The sequence below is a fragment of the Culex quinquefasciatus genome, chromosome 1, assembly GCF_015732765.1.
Source record: "Culex quinquefasciatus strain JHB chromosome 1, VPISU_Cqui_1.0_pri_paternal, whole genome shotgun sequence".
NCBI lineage: Eukaryota > Metazoa > Arthropoda > Insecta > Diptera > Culicidae > Culex > Culex quinquefasciatus.
In genome coordinates this window covers 72,464,999-72,490,652 of record NC_051861.1, presented here as the reverse complement: position 1 = coordinate 72,490,652, position 25,654 = coordinate 72,464,999, and the positions used below count along the sequence as shown (strand labels likewise).

General features: G+C 37.5%; 1 protein-coding gene across 1 annotated transcript; it reads left to right on the top strand.

Annotated features, from left to right (window-relative positions):
• Window positions 1–246: 246 nt before the first annotated feature.
• On the top strand, window positions 247–25,654 carry LOC6031419 (acetylcholinesterase). The gene is given in 12 exon segments (XM_001842175.2): window positions 247–387; window positions 494–1,203; window positions 4,481–4,625; window positions 4,979–5,216; window positions 9,683–9,966; window positions 10,055–10,262; window positions 21,341–21,483; window positions 21,593–21,745; window positions 23,663–23,723; window positions 23,726–23,825; window positions 23,898–24,073; window positions 24,132–25,654. Coding segments are annotated over 11 exon segments (1,905 nt in total). The 5' UTR covers window positions 247–387; window positions 494–922; the 3' UTR covers window positions 24,248–25,654.

The window sequence follows — 25,654 nt, the reverse complement described above, 5'->3', positions numbered from 1 at the left end:
TGAATTCAATTTGCGTTAATTTAATTTTACTGCATCTCTCTTTATCTCCACTCGTTGGTCCCCTAGGGGTGCTCGCTCAGCAAGAAATGGTTTTCACATTTAAAGTGTAACCTGGGTGCTAAGACAAGCATTAATGGCAAATGGACAAGGGGTTTCACTATAGTAACATGGCATAATCAGTTTAATCAAAGGCGACATCCCTATAGCGCATCAGCGAACTACTCATTGTTGTGATTGCTGTGTTGTAGATGCTATCGGGAATGATGCAGAGAGATGGCACATGGGCACATCGCGCGATTTGTGTTTTAACATCAAACGAGAATTTCCATTGCAAGAATCAGTCGATCGATGATAAGAGTGCGAATGCAACAGAGGACAGTTATGCAAGTCAGAAGATGAGAGTGCTGTTTGAGCCTGATGTTGAGTGCATGTGAACTTGTTTCTAATAACTGGGCGTGATTTACAAAAAAAAATCTTATTTTATTTCCAACAGGTGAATGGAATCGGCTGAGGTCGAGAGGAATTCAAGTGGCAAACTGTAAGACTGTCTGCAACCGCAAAGGCGCTTTGGCTGTGCACATTGGTGGTGCTTAAAAGTGTGGCAAAGAATCAAATGTTAATTTAGTTCAATTGTTTCGAGTAAATTATGTGATACAGGCATATGAAGATTGAATACATAATCGTTTAAGTTGTGTGGGAAGTGAGTACAGTCGACTGATTTGGAGTATAACCCTTATTTCCGTCATAATTGAATGTTTTTTTAAAAAAGTGAAATAATATGTGAACAACGCAAATGAATCGATCAATTGCAAAAAGGAGGCAAGCATAAAAGGTTTCTGTGGTGAAGAAAAGTGGGCTTAGCCTTTCTGAGATATTGTGGTGATAAAAAGAGTGTTACGCAAAGCACCACAGAGAAGAGATAATGTCGTCGATTAGCATGGTCGTGGGAGCAGTCTTACTGCTGTGTAGTGCTGTGATAAGTCCAGTGTATGGAATTTTCGACCGGTTGGTAGTCCAAACGAGCAGTGGACCAATCCGAGGACGGTCAACGATGGTGCAGGGTCGGGAGGTGCACGTGTTCAACGGGGTACCGTTTGCGAAACCACCCGTCGATGGATTACGCTTCCAGAAGCCGGTCCCAGCCGAACCATGGCATGGGGTGCTGGACGCCACAAGGCTACCTCCGTCATGTATTCAGGAGCGGTAAGATATGTCGTTACAACTTGTTTCGATTATGATTGAAAGTATGTTCTTTTTATGCAACAAAATGATAATAATCTAAATGGCTATTTGATTGTCGATTGCGTTCTCGATCCTGGATAAAGGGGAAAAATCCATGTATAAAAAAGTTATTTCAGAGAGGCTTAATTTAAGCGAATTATCAGATTATTATTTTTGTACAAGAGTCCATGTCATGTTTTCTACAAATAAAAAACATCGTTTCAACCTATCTGCACAAGAAACCCACAGCAGATAGGTGAAAATTTACTCTTGATTGAGTATTATCTGAAAGTACTATCTTGCAATGAATTAAGCAATCCAACAAAAAATCTTGGATACGTTTTCAAAGGACTCGAGAGTATTTTAATTTGTAAACAAAGCCGCTTTTTGCTCGTATCATAGTTCCACTACGCAAAAACAGTTTCATAAACTAACTAAATGCAATTTTGTGGTTGATGACTTCATCACTCCAAACCAAAAATGGGTAAAGTTAAGTATTTTTAAAGTATTGGCCTGAAAGAATGAATAAATATATCTCATGTGATAAATAAGTTTAACCAGCCCTGCTGAAAACTAAAAAAAACCTATGTTTTTAAAAACCTTGCCAGAACTTCCAACTTCAATACTAAAAACCAAGATGTTTGATATGTCGCACGACATGTTTATGGTATTTGCCAATATACGGTGTTGGATGCTTCCACCGTGGAATCGGTCTCACGAATGAAACGACTTTTCCCAATGTTTCAGGATGTATTCTCTAGTCGATTCATTCAATAACAAAGTTAATTATGAAGACATCTGATGTGCAGTCCAATTTTTATCGGAAAATGATTTCCGGCTGAAAAACGATGTTTTTGGTGTATCGCATTCTATGGCTTGCAAGAAACCATAATCCCACTGTATATTTTTAGGACCAAATTGAAAAAGACATTTAAAAAAAACATTATTTTCGAATATTTAAAATGATAATCTTTTTGTTAAAGTGCGGTATACACAGAAAAACATGGTAATACATAAGGCTACCAACTCTTGCTGAGCAAAAATCCGTATACTTTACCGACATGACACCATGGTATTACAAAAATGTCAATGAATTATTTAGATAAATTTTAAAATTAGAAGTATTTTTGTTAAACGTTTAAAAGTTTACGAACTATCAAGTTTGCTTTTACGAATAATATCGTTATCAGTGTTTGCACGAAAACATTTCAAGAGCTTTTATTGGGAAGGTCCTATAAATACAAGCACAACACAAGGTTTTCACAAGCCTTTTGATCTTTTATTTGATAAAAATGTTTTGTAAGGAATTTGAAAAGAACAATTATTGACAATCAAGTTTGAACTGAATAAAACTCGAAAATTATGCAAGTTATCTCTTTAAAATCAAACTGACAGTTAAATAAAAATGTCTAATTAGCAAAAGCTTTGACCCAATCAAAAAAGCAATGATTTTTTTTAAAAATTGTTAAAATTCCGTACAAATCCGTACTATGCGAAAAATTCCGTACAAAAAATCCGGCTTGTTCAAAATCCGCGGAGAGGATCGAAAATCCGTACGGTAAGGAAAAATTCTGTACAGTTGGTAGCCTTATTAATACATATTCATAATGGCGTCATCCACAAAGTACGTCACGCTCTAGGAAGGGGGGAGGGTTTTTTTTGCAAGCGTGACGAAGTGTAATAAGGGAGGATGAGGGGCCCGCGAGACTGTGACGTCACGCTAGACTATTTCTTGAATGCAATGCTGAAAATTCAGCGTAAAAATATATTTAAAAAAAGTTTATTGTTTGTTAATTGATTTAATATGCTTAAATCGAAGTTTGAAAAAAATCAAAATACAACCTGCAAAAATAAAAACTTCCTCCATTGAACTCAGAATAAAAAAATAATCCTACATTTCTGGAGAAACATTTAAAAAGGGCGCATAAGAATTTTGACAGCTAGAACTATTTTGCAAATTCCGAGCCATCAGGTAACTATGAGCATGAGCATGAGCATGAGCATGAGAGACCACCCATGGTTGTCCTTCTCCGTTGCTGAACAGAATCGTAATATCCTTTCAGCACTACTGATCATAGGCTTCGACTATCAAGTGGTATTTCCCTTATCAACAGAATATATGAATGCGCTGAAAAGATAAAACACCATGATTTCCAGAACAAGATGAGTTGCGAATAGGTAACAGTCATTGGCCACCAACGGCGCCCGCCATGTCAGTTTGTAGATCTCGATTTTAAGGGACGGGAATGTTAGTTTATTTTGCAAATTCCGAGCCATCAGGTAACTATTTAACAAAACCCGCAGCGTCAGAAGGTAGCTAGGAAGGCCAGTTATTGTTTAACACATCGAGTTTTGTAAAAAAGTTACTTGTTGGCTTGAAATTTGCGAAATAGTTCCAGCCATCAAAATGCTTATCCGCCCTTTTCTCGTGTTGCTCCAGATTTATAAATCATGCAACAATTGCTTTGAGGTAAATTTTCAAAACAACAGTTAGAACCTTTTGAAAATTTAATCTAGATTGTATAAAAAATCAAGATGGTGTAGGGAGGGGGGTGTCCGACTAAGCGTAACGTACTTTTCGAGGAGGAGTCGGAGCCAGCGTGACAAAGTGTGACATAGGAGGTAGGGGGGGTTTATTTTGGCCGATTTTAGCGTGACATACTTTATGGATGACGCTATTAAGGAAATGGTTACAGATTTGGTGTCAATAAAAATATGTTATACGTCAGGAACTCGTGAATTTTCATTCGACTAGAAAAGTGCCATGGAAAAAAAGTGACAAATTTACATATTTTTTAGATGGAAAATTACAAAGGTGTTTTTACAAATATTCAGAGGTAAAATTATTTTTTTTCCTGATATAAAAGATGTCCCAGATGTAATTCTACCATTTTTTTTACTAAAAATGAATCGATTTTGCAGCGCATTATTTAGAGATTTAGACATTGGGGGATTTGTGAATAATCTGTCAAATAAAATTACCCATTTTGAAACGTAGAATTCTCGCAACGAGCTAAATATTTATGATTTGATTTGTCTAAAATTTGGTGAAAGCAGTTGCCCTGTGGCAATGTACAAATAGTTAATTAATTTGGTTAAATAACTTGATCGATGGCTGTGGTTGCAAGTTGGTTGCAAGTTCCATAAAGATTTTAATACCCAACGACTTTTGCGCGGTGAATGTCTGATTTTATGAGCTCTATATCAATTTTTATTTCTTCTTTTCCGTGTGTGTGTTTGTGTTTTTATCTTTCTTCAGATATGAATATTTCCCGGGTTTTGCCGGCGAGGAAATGTGGAATCCCAACACGAACGTATCGGAGGACTGTCTGTATCTGAACATTTGGGTACCAACGAAGACCCGTTTGCGCCATGGACGAGGACTAAACTTTGGAAACAACGATGTAAGTACTACTTCTTCTTGTTAGTACACAGAACGCCAGAAAAATATCGATGATGCTCTGTTAGGATTTTTTTGACAATCGCTTATTGGTTCTTCGATGATTCGAAGGAATTTATAGTAAAATGGTTGAGACGCATGATACTAAATATGAGAACTAACTGAACTTTTAAAATTTTTCTGTCGAGCTGTGCTTGTGGTGATTTAGTTGTGCGCGGCTCTGAGAGAGACAGGTCCAGAGTGTATTTTTTAGTAGTAGCGTAGGCGTTTATGCACCCACAAAGGAGATAATTCACAAGGTTTTTTCTTTTCTTGTTTTTCCCTTCTTGAATGGCTGTGGCAACCTCTTTATTGCAGTACTTCCAGGACGATGAGGACTTCCAGCGGCAGCACCAGTCCAAGGGCGGCCTCGCGATGCTGGTCTGGATCTACGGGGGTGGGTTTATGAGCGGAACATCAACGCTGGACGTTTACAACGCAGAAATACTGGCGGCCGTTGGAAACGTAATCGTGGCCTCGATGCAGTACCGAGTGGGAGCATTCGGTTTCTTCTACCTTTCGCCCTACTTGAACGGCCGTGAAGAGGAGGCTCCAGGTGGGTTAATGATGGCGATGTTTTGATGCTTTACGCGCGCGCGGTTTAATTTGCACTCATCGGTATAGATAATTGAGTTGATAGTAGTTTGCTCCTTCCTTAGTAGCACTTTTTGTTTGCCAAGAGATTTCCAAACTGGTTTTTGAACTCATTTACAATTTTGTATTTTTTAGGAGCAAGTTAGAACCATACTCTCTTGGGGAAAGTTGTAGAGCACCTTCCAGAGCTTTCGAATTTGAATCCGGTTTTGATATAGCGTGATACGTGGATTTGTTAAATATTTAGATTGAAAAAATGCTTTTCCCATACAAATTTCTATGAAAAATTGAATCGCTTTGCTGAACCACTCGTTCCAAAACTTAAGGCAGTTTTTTAGGATCCTAAAATGAACTAAAAAATTGCTCTGCTGGAAAATCAATTTTGTTATTACAGCCTAGTGGTGCATGCTAATCAACATATACTGGTGCTGCTGCATTTTCAATTTTTCTTTTTTATGAAGTATCCTCTGGGAAAGTATCGAACCCAGAGGGGTCAGAGTAGGGTTACTTTCATATTCCGGGAGTGCCCCCAAGGGGCCACTGTAAACCGGTTCCAGAATGGCTAGAATGGGTCAGCGAACAACGGCATGTTCGAAGATTGACATATCCTTCAATTTCATGATGTTTGAGTTGTCGGATGATAAGGTTTCTCTCATATTCCGGAAGTGTCCCCAAAGGGCCACCGGTAATCGGTTCCAGATTGGCCAGAATGGGTCAGCGAACAACGGCATGACCATAGATTGACATATCTTTCAATTCCATGAAGTTTCATATGTCGGATGATAGGGTTTCTCTCATATTCCGGAAGTGTCCCCAAGAGGCCACCGGTAACCGGTTCCAGATTGGCCAAAATGGGTCAGCGAACAATAGCATGACCGTAGATTGGCATATCTTTCAATTCCATGGAGTTTGATGTGCAACATGATGGGTTTTCACCAAAAAAGTCAAGTTGGCCGTTCATCGGGTACCCGGGAACCGGTTCCAGGTTACTCGGAAGTGGCCATTAACACTCCAGAGTGGTTTTGGCAATCGTGTATTGTGTTTTAAGTAAGTTTTATGGATCAATTTCAACTATCATGAGAGTATTGATATCGCATATATGTGAAAAACAGTAAAACATGAACTATTCGGATTTTGCCGGAGATACAGGTCGTCAAAGTTGGGGTCTAAACATGGACTTTTTCGTTTGTAGCAGATTCTCGGTGGCCACAGTGACCAAATCCGGTTTTCCAGGTCGGTTTCGGGAAGGGGACGTCCTAAACTTTCATTTATGACCAAAAGAACCGGAATCGGTCAAAAACTGGATTTTTAACGATTTTTTTAAAGTTTGGGGTCGAAAAGGACCCCAATACCTTTAAAGTAACTTTTTTATGGACGCTCCCCTAGGGGTTGTCCGAGGTTTATTTGGTTTGTGAAATGTGTATTTATGCTATGAATTTAATGTCAGAAAATTTTTAGGCTCTAGCATGTGTATAGCAAAAGTTATTAGGGTAATTCTCTACCAACTCACACGAAATCGAGAAAAGTTGCCCCGACCCATCTTCGATTTGCGTGAAACTTTGTCCTAAGGGGTAACTTTTGTCCCTGATCACGAATCCGAGGTCCGTTTTTTGATATCTCGTGACGGAGGGGCGATACGACCCCTTCCATTTTTGAACATGCGAAAAAAGAGGTGTTTTCAATAATTTGCAGCCTGAAACGGTGATGAGATAGAAATTTGGTGTCAAAGGGACTTTTATGTAAAATTAGACGCCCGATTTGATGGCGTACTCAGAATTCCGAAAAAACGTATTTTGCATCATAAAAAACACTAAAAAGTTTTAAAAATTCTCCCATTTTTCGTTACTCGACTGTAAAAAAATTTGGAACATGTCATTTTACGGGAAATTTAATGTACTTTTCGAATGTACATTGACCCAGAGGGTCATTTTTTCATTTAGAACAAAAATTTTCATTTTAAAGTTTTGTGTTTTTTTAACTTTGCAGGGTAATTTTTTAGAGTGTAACAATGTTCTACAAAGTTGTAGAGCAGACAATTACAAAAATTTTGATATATAGACATAAGGGGTTTGCTTATAAACATCACGAGTTATCGCGATTTTACGAAAAAAAGTTTTGAAAAAGTTACTTTTTGCGTTTCTCTTAGTTTCGTCGTCCGTGTCTGTCGCGGGTGACCATGAACGGCCATGATCGATGACGACCAACTTTTTCAAAACTTTTTTTTCGTAAAATCGCGATAACTCGTGATGTTTATAAGCAAACCCCTTATGTCTATATATCAAAATTTTTGTAATTGTCTGCTCTATAACTTTGTACAACATTGTTACACTCTAAAAAATTACCCTGCAAAGTTAGAAAAAACACGAAATTTTAAAATGAAAAATTTTGTTCTAAATGAAAAAATGACCCTTCTGGGTAAATGTAGATTCGAAAAGAACATTAAATTTCCCATAAAATGACATGTTCCAAAATTTTTTACAGTCGAGTAACGGAAAATGGGAGATTTTTTAAAACTTTTTTTGTGTTCTTTTCGATGAAAAATACGTTTTTTCGGAATTCTGAGTAAACCATCAAATCGGGCGTCTAATTTTACATAAAAGTCCCTTTGACACCAAATTTCTATCTCATCACCGTTTCAGGCTGCAAATTATTGAAAAACACCTCTTTTTTCGCATGTTCAAAAATGGAAGGGTCGTATCGCCCTCCGTCACGAGATATCAAAAAACGGACCTCGGATTCGTGATCAGGGACAAAAGTTACCTCTTAGGACAAAGTTTCACGCAAATCGAAGAGGGGTCGGGGCAACTGCTGTGTGAGTTGGCGGAGAATTACCCATTACAAATTTAATTTTCAAAAAGGCCGAAAAGGACCCCAATACCGTAGGAAGGAAGGTTCCCAACTTATTTTTATTAGGTCCTTTTAGGTGCTTTTTAGGATAGGACCGAGGATCTGTTACAACTAATATTTAATAATATAACAAAAAACTCCTTACAATCCATACTTAGAGATCATGTAACTGACAAGGGTTACTTGATCCAAGCGGGTCTACCGTCGGAAGGTTAAGTATAGTAAAAAGTCATCAAATAATTTCTATAAAAAGTTCTATAACAAAAAACTATTACAAAAATCAGAAAAGGTGCAAAAAAAGTTTGTACGCTAGGGTGCCCAGAATATGGGATTTTTTCGCAAAACCTCGCTCCACAAGCTGATTATTGTTCCTTGTGATATTTTAGGACTCTGGGCCAAATATGAGCAAAATTGGTCAACATTTACCCATTGATACTCGAAGGTGGAGTTCGTATGGAAAAAAAATCGAAAAAATGTATGGAAAATCCAAATTTCTTATGGTTTGGTCTGCGCGGTGTGCTACTTCCATCCAGATATTTTCAAAAGTGAGATTCTCATTTGAAATTGAATGCTCTACAACTTTGTAGAACATACCAAAGCTGTAAAACTCGATCCTAAATAGTTATTAGCGATTTAAAAAAGTCATTTTTGTATGAAAAACATGTTTATCTTTATGAAAAACATGTCCATCTTTTGGCTCGGGTATCAATGGGTTAATCTCAACCAATTTCTCTCAAAATTTAAACAGATGCTTAAAATAACCCAGAAAACCGTTTTCCGCTTGTGTAGCAGGGGGTCATTTTTTCTGGGCACCCTATTTTACACCTGTCGGAAAAATTAACATAAATAAAGTTATTTGGTGACCATAAATCCAGTCTCTGAACTGCAAATAGGCATCCTTGACTGGAAATATTTGGATTGAATATAAAGTTTATTAACTACATTACTGCCCACCATTGAAAAACGGCTAATATCCACTTTTGGCAAAAACGAAACCAAACGGCTAATATGCCACTCTTATGGGAAATTCCTTGACGGAGATTTTGTGACAAACACTAAAACGCGTTTTTCTCGGAATACTTGATTTGGCATAATAGCCGAATTTTCAATTATGGGCAGATTAAATGACATTAAATGACATTGGTATTAAATTGTTTAGATGTTTCAACACAACAATTGCATAATGCCCAAGGGGTGTAAATACTAATTTTTACATACTGTAAGCCGATTTCTTTTCGTCGCACTGCTAATAACTCATCAGGATCAACTCGGATCTTCTTGCACCCTTGGATAAAGTTGTAGGAAATTAAATTTACTGCACCACCTGCTGCCAAAATTCTGAAACCGATTAACCTTAACCAATTTGTCTCAAAATTGGAACAGTTACCGATGTTTGCCTAAAGAATCGAGTCAGGGGGTATATCTTGAGATTTTCGGAAATTTTAAATTTTTTTTATCACTTTTATGGTTATGCGCAATCAAAAAAATATATATAAAAAATACATATTTATCAAGGATTTGTTTTAAAAGCAGCCATTCTGAGCTTTGTATACAACTCTTATCATTCTTCCTTTCCTCCAGGTAACGTCGGACTTTGGGACCAAGCGCTGGCTATTCGGTGGCTCAAGGAGAACGCCAAGGCCTTCGGCGGCGATCCGGATTTGATCACACTGTTTGGCGAATCGGCCGGGGGCAGTTCGGTCAGCTTGCACCTGTTGTCCCCGGCAACGCGTGGGCTGTCCCACCGTGGCATCCTACAGTCTGGAACCCTGAACGCACCCTGGAGCCACATGACGGCGGAGAAGGCCCTGTCGGTGGCGGAATCGCTAATCGACGATTGCAACTGCAACGTCACCCTGCTGAAGGTTTGTTGTTTTAAAAGTAGACTTTATCGCAAAAGAAGGGCTGACCTAGAGTTAACTTTACCGTTTTCTCTCCTGTTGCGGAAACCAGGACTCACCCGGCTCAGTGATGCATTGCATGCGAAACGTGGACGCAAAAACCATCTCGGTCCAGCAGTGGAACTCGTACTCAGGCATTTTGGGATTCCCGTCGGCGCCAACAATCGACGGTGTGTTTATGACGGCCGACCCGATGACCATGCTGCGCGAGGCCAATTTGGAGGGAATCGACATTTTGGTGGGAAGTAACCGTGACGAAGGTATGTTTAATGCATGCGCCCGCCGTTCTTTATTCATGGGAAATTGTTTGACGACCCCATCGTTTGACTGAAATTCTGCCGGTTGGTTTGATTCGAACTTTTGGAACAAAAAATAAACACTCCGAAGTTCTTGCGTAAATGTGTGATTGATTTTTTTTTTATTGGAATCTTGGGTAGTGATTTTTTGGAGAGTTGCCAAGCTTCAAAACAAAGTATCTTCACCGAAACACTGATTAATGCAAAAATCATAACTTTGTTATACAACTACTATGAAATTTACTCGAACAATAACAATTTAAATTTAAAAATATATGTTGCTATGCTATGTATGCATTGATATTTGCGTGAGTCACATGAGTTTAAAGAAGTTTTTGTCTTTTGTCACTTTGTCGCATTTAACACACATACTTAAACTTGGGCCACACTAATATGAAGAAAATACCTCGCATGAAAAGCTGCCCAATGGCAATGGCAGTGCCCATCCTCACACCACTGGATGACAATCCATTATCCTGCCTCGGTCATGTGTGTTTGCATAACACATACACACACACACACAATAGACACCGGCAGACAGGGCCTCAGTCGGATAATGGCTCAGGCGGTGGAATATCTTGCAAGAACCTTGCTCCATCGTCTCTTCAAGGACTGACCGGCCGACCGGCGGGTGGTCCTAGGATATCCATCCCTCCGAGTTGGATCGGGTCAGTCGCAGGAAAATGAAAGCAAAGCACATAAATTAATAATGCTTGTGAGCAATCGATAAATTCGAGGGTGGGTACAACGAAGGAACCTCGGATGGTGGTGACCATTAGCGTCGGAGTCGCGTGGCCCGGGGTGACCCGAAGAAAGGAATACAAGGGAACTGCACACTTTGGAAGCGTGGCGTGTCTGGAATGAAGATTTTTGTCGACCTGATGTGGGTGGACTTTTGCTTTCTTGTAAAGGACTTTAAGGTTAATAATAATTTAAGGTTGATATTGGTTCTGAGAAGGTTATCAACGCTGATTTCAAATGTGTAATAACTCGCAAGCAGTGTCATACGAGTTGACTTCTTTAATCAATATTTGTTAATTTTATTATCAATATTGTAGAACAATATTATTAAAATAAGAATAACCAATCCAATTTGTTCGTACACATTTTTTTTTTCTTACTAAAATTTTCTAAATTAATGTCTGATTTTGGGACAATATCAGCGAATGAAAAATTATGACAGTTATGGGAGTCGTCACCTTTAATAAGTGTAAATTAAAAACATGAAACAACAAGTTTAAAGCAGTTTTCAATCTGAACCATGGCATTTTCAACTGAAAATTTAACTCAAATGAAATCGTAGGTAGACAACCGACGCTCGACTATGGCCATACTTTTGATCCATCATTCCGTGCACTACTACTCCCTACCGAAAGGTTAATGTATGGGGATAAGATTTCGATATCGTAACGCGCGATACCACAGAGTGTGTAGTACCTTTGATTGAACTATAAAGTGGGAAACTTGCACGGGGTTCTGTGAGTCTCGTGACCACTTTAATTCCTGCTCAAGGTTGTCCCGATTATCGTGTGGTGGGGTTAAGTAACGTCGACGAAATTGTCGATTACATCCCATTGATTGAAGTTTTTTTATTTAAATTATATAAAAAAGTGCTTGTTAAGTGTAGTGATATTGGAATTGAATGAAAACCAAACTTTGTCAAGTCACGTTGGATTCTACTTTTCGAAGTTATGTCCTATCATTATGCTTTATTCAAGTGTTTAGGGTGTATCTACCTATGGCCTCATATGAAATAATTCAAAGCATTCTACTAATAGTTATTGATTTTTTCAGTGTAAGTGTAAAGCTTTCCATTCGATTTGTAATTGTCCTGGTCGGGTTTAGTGCATGAGATGAGATTGGTAGTTGTTATCAAGTGTCTCGCTTTTAGTACTTCCCAATGGGAGTATTATTATTTTTATCGGCTCGATGCCTTTGTCTGATGTGTATGGTTCGACGAATGTTGCGTGAGAATTTCGCAATGTGTTTAATAATATTGATTCCTAGAACAACGAGCAGCACGAGTAGTATTGGAAAAATAATGTTCATAGGGTAGAGGACCCAGAAATTGCCCACTTTATAGTAGGAGGCCAGGAAATTTTTCGAGAAATTAGTGATAATTTATTTTTTTCGTTTCTATTTGTTGTAGAGTGTTGATAAACTATTTGATTTTAAGTTTCCACAAGGTTTTTATCATGAACAAGTTCATTTTTGTTAAAATTTTGCGTTTTAATAAAGTGCTCTGAAGTGCCTATTTTCGCCCACCCTTGGAACCAGTTTTCGTCCACGACAAAAATCAAGAAATAAAATGAAATTATGGTACAAAGCTAAGCAAATATGGTCTCCTATTGGTACACAACATGTTCCCAAAGCTCAATTTCATTGATGTGCACATATTTTGTCGTAATTGAAGGTTATAAAACCCTGGGAGTTTTTTTAACAGATATCCTACTAATGTTGAGGTTGTCTGTATATTCTAATTAAAACGAAAAATATGGCTAAATCAAAATTCCTGATAGAGCTCATTTGTCCCTATTCACCCAAGATAAGAGCACACAGTTACAATTAGCTACATGTTGTTGTTGATTTTATTAGGGGAGCTGTAGCCCTATGGTTTATTCGCTCCCGAATTGACTCAATAGCAAACTTCAAGTACCTCTTAATAAAAATATTAAAGCATATGTGCTATTTTAAAGAATATTTTGTGCCTATTTTTCCATCGTCTGCTTGATTTTTTCTTCTATGTACCAGTAAACTTTTATCACATTTGAAATAGGTGTCCCATATCTCAGTTTAGGTTAAGAGCAGTTCTCTAGGATTTCGGTCATTCGATTTTTTTTGTATTTTTTAATCCGGCTGAAACTTTTTTGGTGCCTTCGGTATGCCCAAAGAAGCCATTTTGCATCATAAGTTTGTCCATATAATTTTCCATACAAATTTGGCAGCTGTCCATACAAAAATGATGTACGAAAATTCAAAAATCTGTATCTTTTGAAGGAATTTTTTGATCGATTTGGTGTCTTCGGCAAAGTTGTAGGTATGGATACGGACTACACTGGAAAAAAATGGTACACGGTAAAAAAAAATTGGTGATTTTTTTATTTAACTTTTTATCACTAAAACTTGATTTGCAAAAAAACACTATTTTTAATTTTTTTTATTTTTTGATATGTTTTAGAGGACATAAAAAGCCAACTTTTCAGAAATTTCCAGGTTGTGCAAAAAATCATTGACCGAGTTATGAATTTTTTAATCAATACTATTTTTTTCAAAAAATTGAAATTTTGGTCACAAAAATTTTTTAACTTCATTTTTTGATGTAAAATTGAATTTGCAATCAAAAAAACATTCAATATTTCGCCTTTTTAAAATGTTAGTCTTGGTTTAAAAATTTTGAAAATATTATTTTCGAAAAGATCGGAAAATTTCACAAATGTTTCATATTATAACATTGAAAATCGGACCATTAGTTGCTGAGATATCGACATTGAAAAATGGTGGGCTGTTTGTGTGAGACTTAGAAAACATCAATTTTCCTGTTTGTAAACCTTTGCCTTGCAATATCTCAGCAACTAAAGGTCGTATCAACAAAGTCCGATGAAGCAAAATATAGAGAATTTTCTCAGCTTTTCAAAAATATTTTTTTCAAAAGTGAGCAAACATGTGCACTAATTTAAAAAATGAAAAACTGCGACTATTTTGAAAAAAAAAATACATAAAAATGGCTATAACTTGAAAACGGTGCACTTTATCAAAATTTCACTAAAGTACTTTTTGATTGCAAATTCAATTTTACATCGAAAAATGAAGTTGAAAAATTTTTGCGACCAAAATTTCGATTTTTTGAAAAAAATTAGTATTGATTAAAAAATTCATAACTCGGTCAATGATTTTTTGCACAACCTGGAAATTTCTGAAAAGTTGGCGTTTTATGTCCTCTAAAATATATCAAAAAATAAAAAAATTAAAAATAGTGTTTTTTTTGCAAATCAAGTTTTAGTGATAAAAAGTTAAATAAAAAAATCACAAATTTTTTTTTACCGTGTACCATTTTTTTCCAGTGTAGTCTGTATCCATACCTACAACTTTGCCCAAGACACAAAATCGATCAAAAAATTCCTTCGAAAGATACAAATTTTTGAATTTTCGTACATCATTTTTGTATGGACAGCTGCCAAATTTGTATGGAAAATTATATGGACAAACTAATGATGTAAAATGGCTTCTTTGGGCATACCGAAGGCACCAAAAAAGTTTCAGCCGGATTAAAAAATACAAAAATTAAAATTGAAGAAAAAAGACCGATTTCGTAGAGAATTGCTCTTAAGTTTAGGTTGTTTATACCAAAACACACTAAGGGACCATCCATAAACCACGTGGACACTGTTTTGGGAATTTGTTACCTCCCCCCTCCTCGTGGACAATTGTGCATACAAAAAAAACATTTTTGTATCGATCGTGGACAATCGCCATATCCCCCTCCCTAAAATGTCCACGTGTTTTATGGATGGTTCCTAATGAAAGAAATAAAATGAAATGTTTATTTAACTTTAAAAAAATCTAGAATGTTCAAATATATTTTCAAGCACATTTCGCTGCGATTAGATTAGTTTTTATGGCAAACGAAAACTGGTTCTAGATAAAATCTGAAAACGCAATACTAGATTTCGCCCTGGGCGAAAATTGGATCTCATGTTTTTTCATGCCGGGAACCGTGGTGTAGGGGTAAGCGTGATTGCCTCTCACCCAGTCGGCCTGGGTTCGATCCCAGACGGTCCCGGTGGCATTTTTCGAGACGAGATTTGTCTGACCACGCCTTCCGTCGGACGGGAAGTAAATGTTGGCCCCGGACTAACCTAAAGGTTAGGTCGTTAGCTCAGTCCAGGTGTAGGAGTCGTCTCCCTGGGTCCTGTCTCGGTGGAGTCGCTGGTAGGCAGTTGGACTAACAATCCAAAGGTCGTCAGTTCGAATCCCGGGGTGGATGGAAGCTCAGGTGTAAAAAGAGGTTTGCAATTGCCTCAACAATCAAGCCTTCGGACACCTAGTTTCGAGTAGGAATCTCGTAATCGAGAACGCCAAGGCAATGCTGTAGAGCGAATAATTTGATTTGATTTGTTTTTTCATGACCCCAGAAATCGCCCACTATATTCAATTGAAATAACCTTTGGTAAACGTTTAAAACAGGTAAATCGATAGATTTTCATGAAATTCAGACAAACAGTGAACTAATGAATTACACATTTACATTATTTTCGGACAAAATGAGTTGTTTTCCCTCATTAACATTATTACCCGCTGTAGTCGATATTGACAAAAATATGGCGGCTGTAAAAAGGCTTTTTTAGACGTGCTTATAAAATGTGATAAACAATAGAAATTCATTAGGAAAGTTTCAATTAGTACTAGAAATGAATGAATATGTAAACCTGCATAATTAATTCAAACAAAAAATGGTATAAGTTCGCTAAATACAGATTTAATCCAGTAGGTGGGCGAAAACTGGAGCAGGGCGAAAACTGGGTCCTCTACCCTATAATGTTTCGTATGTAATATTCTAAGAAAGAAATATGCAAAATTAGGTAAATGTAATACCTTACAAGTGAAACTACTTAAAGTAGCAACTCAGCTGTTTGTCAGCTCTAATTCACTTTCCACACTTTCCTAGAATCATATACCGTAAACTGGGGTCAATCGGGACACATGGGGCGAATTGAGACAGCAGTAACCATGTTGGAGCACAATATTTTGATTTTTCTAGTTGGTTTCGGTTAGAACAGACTCAGGCCAACAAAATGTGTACATCCATTTCTAAATTTAAAAGCTTTAAGTGCTCTAAAAACTGCTGTCCCTATTTAAACTATAGTCCCGATTCACCCCAGATTACAGTACTTGCATAAATTCGCCAATTTGAATACTTTTGCCAATTCTTCCATACAATTCCAGCGTAATTCGGTTATGCACTACAAAAAATGTCTGACCGTGAATTTTGTCTACTTTAAATCACAAGAAGAGTGACTCAGCTCCAACACAGTCGACAACAATTTAACAGACGAGAACACGTGTCCCACAGCAACGTGAAACATGATTCAAAGACGCTATCGGGATTGTTTTGCTAGAAAATGATCCAATAATGATTCAAATAAAATTATTCGCCAACTAAATCTTAACTTTTCCTCGAAACGAGCAAACTGACACAGATTTGGTGCTACAAAGATCTTCAAGTTCTGGCTGCATCGTCATCATTGTCGTTAGTGATGCAAATGTAGAGCGGGAGAAGTGCACACTTCAGTTGTGCCATTTCTAACGTTTCTTCTTTTTTTGCCCTAGCCCGCCCTGCCGCGTTCTAACTGACAATGTCCTGCCAGCTGTGAAGCGCTCTTTCACTCACAAAAAAATCAGTCGCGATATATAAAGACCCGTCACTTCTGCTGGAGGCCTGGCCACATTGCAATCGTGAATTCATTCCGTGTCTTTCTTCTTGAAGCTTACCTGATACTTGAACCGAGAGCGCTTTTTTCAGTTCAAAATGGTTGGGAAATACGACGACCATTGAACATAGCTAAATTTTCCTGAAGTTTTGAAAATTGAGATGTGTAGTTTTTTGCATACCTGAACAACCTGAACATTAATATAACTGTTGTCATGCCTACAGCATTTTTTTTTTGCTTCAAGATTTTAAAAAATTGGCTTCAACCTTAAAATCTTAAATCTTAAATCTTACCCTTCAACCTTTTTTCAATGTTAAAGTTATATCGGAATCTTCTAAGCCAGGTAATTGTTGGTACGCCGAATTCGCAAAGAAGAAAATTCGCAAAAAGAAAATTCAAGTGGCCAAGATCATATGACAGCCAAGCGGTGCGGCGTGTTCAATGTCAAGACATCGCCAAATCGTTTGTTTACTCTTCCTCCGAAAACGCTTTGCTCGTCCTGGGAATTCGCTCGATACCACGCTGAACGCCTGAGCCCAGAAAAGAGTCGTGCACAGAGAGTCGAGAGAGAGAGAGATAGACAAAATAACCTTGATGCCATTTCGTGATAAGGTTAGCTGTGCTGTATTTGACCGAGGCATGATATCATGACATTTTTCCAATTTTTGTGAGTGACCTTTGAGGTTATAATTCATCTAGTTAGGAATAAAAGCACGCACATTTGTTGGGAACTTTTCTAGCGGTCAACATCATCCGTTAAAGGACCTCTTTGAAAGAAAGCTTACCTTACATAGCAGCTGAGCACTGGGAAAGGGATTATCTCGAAACGAATCCCCGATCAGACTCAGCCAGCACATGGCAGACGAAAGCGTGGGCGTACCAATTTTACTACGGATGCCTAGAGCCGAAAAAAATACGGTTGGATTATATCATCGATTTTGGAGAAGGGCGGTCAATGTACCCAGCGCGTAAGCATGATTATCTACGGTGAATACATTGCTTTTTTATTTTTTACTCTTAATAAACACGTGTAATGTTGTTAAACTAAATTGATCAATTTAATATTTGATATTCATAAATAAGGATTTTTTGCAAGCAAGAAAATTTATAAGTTTTGTCCGTCGACTCTAGTTGAGATATCCGAGATGCTAAACGTTTAAAAAGTTCTACAATACTCTCTTCAAGTACATAGCAAAAAAAAGATGAATTTAGGAAATTTGAAAATTTGGTAGGTTGAATATTACCTCTTTTTTATTAATATTATCTAAAATATGTGTAAAAATGTGAACCTGATAAATATTCACCAGAAACTGATGAAAATTCTTCATTTTCTGATGTTATATTACACATTTTTTGACACGAAACCTGTCACCATTTCCTGATGAATACTCTTGGATAGAAAGGACACACTTGGTAAGGAACCAGTCAAGGAAATTTAATTCCTTTGGGCAGTAGCGGTAGCGAAAGCAAGCCAGAGAGTGTAAAAATAAGCCCCAAGAATTCGATGCTGATCGCAGAGCTGTTTCTCAACCTCTTTCCTGTGGAGCTACGTACTAGACTTAAAATAGAAACGCTAAGCTAAAAATCTTTTTACTTTTCTATACGAAAAATAACAACTATTACAAATATTTTTAAATAAGTCCTAATCTGCCCACCATTGAAAAAACGGCTAATATCCACTTTTGGCAAAAACGAGATATTAGCACCAGGTTGCAGAGGATGTTCCAATGCATCTTCTGAACCTTGAATTTCACAGAAATAATGTTTAGATTTGGCTGCCGATGCGAAAAACCAAACGGCTAATATGCCACTCTTATGGGAAATTGCCTTGACGGAGATTTTGTGACAAACACTAAAACGCGTTTTTCTCGGAATACTTGATTTGGCATAATAGCCGAATTTTCAATTATGGGCAGTAATATGGTATTAAGGGGTTACATACATGAAGAAAATCACAAAATTTTATATTACAGAAAATGTATTGAATCCACTAAAAAGATGATTTTTAATGACTCCTGAAAGTTTCATGAAGATGTTACATGATTGAAGTTAGTTAGAGAAGAGAAGTTGATTTACGGGTGCTACGATGTCTCGAGATGGGATGGACCAAATTGGCTAAAATTTGGGGAGAAGACTCTCAAGACATATTCCGTGTGCATGACGAAGCCCGATTTTGAAATTTTGCTTTTTTTAAATACAAAAATCAAAAACTAACGATTTTTTTATATGAAATACACAAAAATATTTTTATCTTTTTTTTAAATAAGTTTATTGAAAATCGGCCTTCGTCATGCTCACAACACCGGTTTAACGAATCTTCAGCTGTTTGACATGTGGCGTCGTGGTGTTCATCAAGCATTCATAGCATGCTAAGGAAAATTTTATGCTTTTCTGATGAAAACCGTTGGTTCCGAAAACCCCGGATGTATGGCCGTTGAGCTCGATGGGGGTTGAACGAATCGACCTGGTCTCTTAGGGTAAGTTATTCTCCAGACGATTCCACTCATTTCTGGCCATCCTAGAAGATTCTACGTGTTTTTCCCAGGCCTGTAGGAGCGAATGAACGAAAATTCAAAATTTCCTATAGTAAATCCCATGTAAACTTGAACCAGCTTGAGACAAGCCCGTTTTCAACCAAATGAGCTGAAATTTGGCATGAGAGTCCCTATGGGTATTTCCTACAAGGGGAACCACACCAGAACTTGATCTGAGAACTTTTCAAAATCCGTACCCACCCTAATAGCTATATCTCCTCATGGGTACTACCAAATGTCTTCAAATTTGTATTGATGATAGATGAAAATGCGTATTTTAATGCTCTGAAAACAGATTTGCAATAAAATTAAGTGTGTGCTCACACCAACCTCTGACTTTTTTTTGATTCACGTGTATTTAACCCCTTAATGAAATATTATCAATACAGGAAAAACATACATAACCGTGGTTCTTTTTTAAATTCCGGTTTTTTGTAAGAACCGTTCCAAGATGGAATATTTTTTTAACTTGTTATAAATATATTGAATTTTTAACCAATTGTAGTGTAAAAATTTGTTTTGCTAATGCTAATGCCAATAAAAAAATTGTTTTTTATCCTAAAGATAAAAAAACAGCAGGTTAAAGAGGTCCCGACATTTTCAGATCTGAATCGTCATAATTCTTTGAGGTGTCTATAGCAACTTTCTCATCAATATATCGATGCCGGTGTGCTCTTTTGTACTAAGCTTCCTATCGAGATAGTACATGAGAGAACACTGGCATCGATATATTGAAAAACTCTCAAAAGCATTGATGTCAATTTTCGAACACCACATAAAAGTTTTCAAACTCATATTTCTGGAGTTTTTTTTGAAAAGGACCAATAAACCAAATTTTCAATTTTTGCTTTTTGGGTGTTTTTTAATACCCCTGACTCTAGGCGGTTCTAAAAACACCCAAAAAGAAAAAACTGGAAATTTGGTTTATTGGACCTTTTCAAAAAAAACTCCAGATTTTAAGTTTCCTACTATTTGAAAAAAAAAATCAAAGTAAATGATTTCCTAAACAAAATTAAAAAAAAAAAACATTATAATTCCAATGTGAAATAGCTTACAAAATCAAACCATTTTTTAAAATAACCTTTTTATTCATATTTTGAAAAATGAGCGAAAGATCCGTTCAAAAGAGCGGCTCTTTTTAATGAGCGTACGAAAATGAGCGGCTAGTATAAAGGTGATTGTACATTGAATGCATTAAAAGTTGAGCTATCTGGAAAAAAAAAATCAAACCATCCACATTAACGACCTCCGGGTCTTTTGTGGTCTCTATTGCAAGTTTCTGCTCGAACCTAGGAGTCCGAAGGCTTGAATGGGGAGAACACCCAAACCTCTTTTTACTCCAAGGAACCTTCCACCCCAGTGTTTGAACTGACGACCTTTGGATTGCGAGTCCAACCGCCGCCAGCGATTCCACCGGAGTAGGCTTGATTTGGTGTGTTGTTTGTACTTATGGCATGGAGACAACTCCTACACCTGGAATGACTTAACGGCCTAACAACCAAGGCCGGGACCGACGTTTTACTTCCTCATCCGATGGAAGGTTGTAGCAGATGGGAATCGAACCCAGAATCATCCGCTTACAAAGCGGACAGCGTAACCATTCGGCCACGCACTGCCCCCTGATTTTTTTAACGGGGGAGGAGATGGAGGTAGCTTCTTTCCGTTTCACCTTAACTATCAATGTTTGCATAAATGTCCCATATGCAAAAACAGTATGCTGAGAAAAACGCATTTGAAGTTTGTCCCACACATAAGGCTTCGTGTTAAGTTTTCGCGATAAAAGATGTTGAACCAAATCGCATCAATATCTCAAAAGCAATGAAAGTGCATATGGGACATTCATGCGATCAGGGGCAGTTAATGGTTTTAAAATGTGAGTAGTGAGGCAATCTAAGCTGACGTATCTTTATAAAGGTGGGTACTAAATATTTCAGTCAAACGATGCCGCCCAAGGAATGAATGCCGGCAGACAACGGTTGATACCACATCTTTTCGCGCTCTACACGGGCTAGTATTATTTACTTAACGTATTTTTCTTTCTCTTTTTACCACCACCTTTCCATACCTTTCAATTCTACAGGCACATACTTCCTGTTGTACGATTTCATCGATTATTTCGAGAAGGATGCAGCCACGTCGTTGCCGAGGGATAAGTTCTTGGAAATAATGAACACCATTTTCAGCAAGGCGTCGGAACCTGAGCGTGAAGCGATTATATTCCAGGTATTAAGGGGAGGAGTGGGAGGGATGGAACTATGACTATGGATGGTTCATTTCGGTGTGACTAACACGCTCGTTTTTGCACGTTATTTTTGTTAAATTTTTATTCTAGTACACTGGCTGGGAGAGTGGCAACGATGGATACCAAAATCAGCAACAAGTCGGGCGAGCAGTCGGCGATCATTTTTTCATCTGTCCTACCAACGAGTTTGCGCTGGGTCTTACAGAGCAGGGTGCTTCGGTGCATTATTACTACTTTACGCATGTAAGTAACTGGATGTTTTAACGCTGGGGCTAACAGCAATTCTGAGAAGCTGTGAGAAAGTAACATTTTATCAAACTTCGAATGTTTGAGTATGCGTTTTTCATGATTTTGGGGAAATCCATGTTTTTCAATCATACATCTAATGGTTTTACAACAGGAAGGTGCTGTGTCCTATCCCTCGCCTAGACCAGACCAAAATCCATGATAAAGCTGACAGACCGAATCTGTCAGACCAAGACTGTCAGACCAAGACTGTCAGACCAAAGAGCAAAAAGTAAACAATCTTGGTCTTCGACGTAGGTGCGCACAAATCAAGAAAAGAAAATTTGAAAAAGAATTTTATTTTCCCAATTCAATGACTGGGTTTGGACTGCAAAATTGAATGGACGCGTCAGAAAATGATTAAAAAGTGCGGCGTCCTGTACACCGACAATTAAATAAGCAATTAAAAGTCTTATTTTTCCACTTTAATTTTTGATCGCATTTTCGGTTTACACCTGAAAAATTTTGAAATTATTTATACGGATTTGTGATTCCTCTCTTTCCACCATTCCCTTGTTTTACAATAGTTTATGACATTCAGAAGTTAGTTAATTAGTTGATTATTAATGTTTGACAAGTTTAACCCCAGGCGGTTATTTGCTGCCTCATCGAGTATGAATTTTTGAAATATGTGGTTCAGAACAATCACTAGCAACATGGTGTGAATTTGTTATCTTGTTTTATGTCACTTTTTAACGTTTCGAGCAAAACGCGTTTTAATGTTTGACCTTGAATAAATAAAATCTAGATCACGCAATGTAAACAACAATCACTTTGGCTCCGTTGATTGTTCTATGCAATGTCTCAAAATTTTGGGCGGGAGTTCCAAGTTATAATCAACTATGATAAAACGGCCTCTGACTAAAATTGTCTTGTCGCAATTGCATGGTGTGTCCAAGATATTGATCTGATCGAAACTACGTTGCATATGAAGAAAGATTGAATCGAGTTTGGAGTTTCTAGGCGGTCTGCAATCGAAATTCATTATTTTTAACCAATTTTAGATTTCCAAAAAGCATTGTAAAGAACTCCTAAATGTTTAGGATATTATGGGTTTGGCGATTCAACTTGTTTTTTGAGAGTTTGCAAGCTTTGGTTATGTTGCTATTATCCACTTTATTAAAAATATACTTTCAAAAAAATGAGTTCGCGTAAACGTGAACAGAGTTCATGCTACCGGGAACCTGGAAGAAAACTGTTCAACTTTTATAGTGCATTGCACCATGAAAGTGAATAGTTTGCTTCCTGGTTCCCGTTGGCATGAACTCTGTTCACGTTTACGCGAACTCATTTTTTTGAGTGTACAGTAATGTTTGTTTTGTTCCAAACTAAACCTTTACGCTTTTTTTGCGAAATGGGGTTTCAATTTAAGAACAAGTCCACGAGCACAAGTATTGAAAAAAAACGTCAAATTTCCTTTAAAAATAACTGTCAAGTTTTGCTTTATGAATGTTGATATGGACATTTGAAAAAGAGGTTTTTTGAAAAATGACGAAAATCTAAAAAAAATTGGGGTGGTACAATTTGGTTCAAAATAAGGATTCTTACATATTTTGATAGTATCAATAGCTCCAGTTTGTTCGCTCTTTTTAGTGAACCGGCTCTTTGAGCGGCTCGCTCTTTTTTTACCCACCTCTAGTAAAGTCGTTGCAAATATGTTTCACACCACACACAAGCGACGATATACTGATAGAAAAGGCACTTTCAATTACTTTCTTCAATTATTCTTGTCAATCCGGATTGAGTACGATCCATAATATATAGATCGATTCAAGAAGGTTACACCATCTAATATGGAGTGTTGACACAAGATTGACACATTTATTGGTTTTAAATATAAGGTAGCTTCAAACACTCTTTTTATGATACTTCCAGCGCACGAGCACCTCTTTGTGGGGCGAATGGATGGGCGTTTTGCACGGCGATGAAGTGGAGTACATTTTGGCCAGCCGATGAACGCAACCCTGCAGTACCGACAGCGAGAGCGTGACCTTAGCCGGCGCATGGTCCTTTCCGTGAGTGAATTTGCGCGATCCGGGTAAGACTTTGAATTGTCCTCGTGGTGCTTTGAGATAATGATTTAACTTAATTTTTTGTTTGGTTATTGCAGCAATCCAGCGTTGGAGGGTGAACACTGGCCGTTGTACACAAAAGAGAATCCGATTTACTTCATTTTCAACGCGGAAGGAGAGGACGATCTGCGGGGAGAGAAATACGGCCGGGGTCCGATGGCTACGTCGTGCGCGTTCTGGAACGATTTCTTGCCCCGACTTAGGGCATGGTCAAGTGAGTGGCTGTATGGGGTCCTTTCTAAACTAGATTTAATGCAAATTTATTTTTCTAGTTCCACCAAAATCTTCGTGTAATCTGCTAGAACCGACGTCGGGAGCACCAGTGCGCTACGTGGACATTAAGGTGCTAACAGTTTTAACGGTGTTAATCGTGCTGAGATTATTCTAAACGCATCCAAACGCCATGAATCACACCTATCTGGACCTTTCCCACCATCCCCTCAAACACCGCTGAGCTAAATAGATAATGTGTACAACAAACACCACCCACCACAACCAATAAACTAACTACCAGCAGCAACCAAAATTACCCGAGAAGGATGCCAGAGGAGGCAGCAGCAGGTGAAGCAGAGCTTTACACGTGACCATCCTACACACCCACTCGTAGGATTAACTTTAGTACAAGGGACATAGTAATATAACCATTTTTTTAGTATTCTCAACACATGGTGGCACGCGGTGACGAGACCCTTAATGATAAGACAAACAAGAAGAATGAGAAAATAGACACACAAAAAATCTGCAAATAATGTTGATATCGAGGTTTTGCTGACCTTAGAATGCCGCGATTGTTGTTTCGAATGGATGGAAGCGATTGATTTTCCGATTGTGCGTAAGATGAGGGATGAGATTTGGACGGAGAAAGTATATGAAGTGAATGTTCCGAGCTTGACTGGTGAGGCGCGGGCGCTTTCCATAAAAAAATTTTTGTTCAAAAACAAAGACACACAAACAGCAACACATCAGAAAAAAAAACAAATACACGTGGTACAGGCCACAACAAAATACTCCCCCGTAACCTCACAGGAACAAAAATAAACAAATGTTTGTTAGAGAAGTAAGTATATGCAAATCGCTAAAGTCACCATTAACTGTTTGCATGATCAAAGGAAATGTCGAATCACGTGTTTTATGAAAGTTAAAAAATGTGGAGGTAAGCTAACGTTCAGAATTCAACGTGTAAAAAAATTCTTGTTAGATGTACTATTGGTTCAAATGCATCAAGTGTTTTTTGTTTTATTTTTGTTGAAAGATTCTCAGTTTGATAAGAGTCATGTCAGCTGGACATGCGTTATTTTCTATTTCTGCAGCAATATAGCAATGAATAGCTGTTTCAATGTTTTAAGTGTTATAGAATATAAATATGCGATATTGTGGAACCATAGAAATAAAGATAAAACTGCACATACAGAATGCATATCAAGTGTAGTGTATTACTGATAACCGAGGCAAGTGTAAGGTAAAATTGTTCAACAGTTACAAACGTATCACCCTTGACTGACGTTGATTTTGTTTCAGTTCGCGTAAGTGCAAAGCAAGTTATTTGCTTTTAAGTATGCAAACTTTCACTGAAAATAGCAAAATGACAGAAAAAAACAAAATGAGTATTATTCTGAAGGGTATTAGTATGTAAAATTACACAACAGAAGATTTTTCTAAAGACCTAACCAGTATGTCCTTTTTATTTGGAACAAAAAAAAATTCTTCAAGGTGCAAACAATGTGAAACAAAACAAAAAACATATCAATGAGCAGGAAAAGTCACAAACATATCATTATTATTGAAAGAAAAAAAA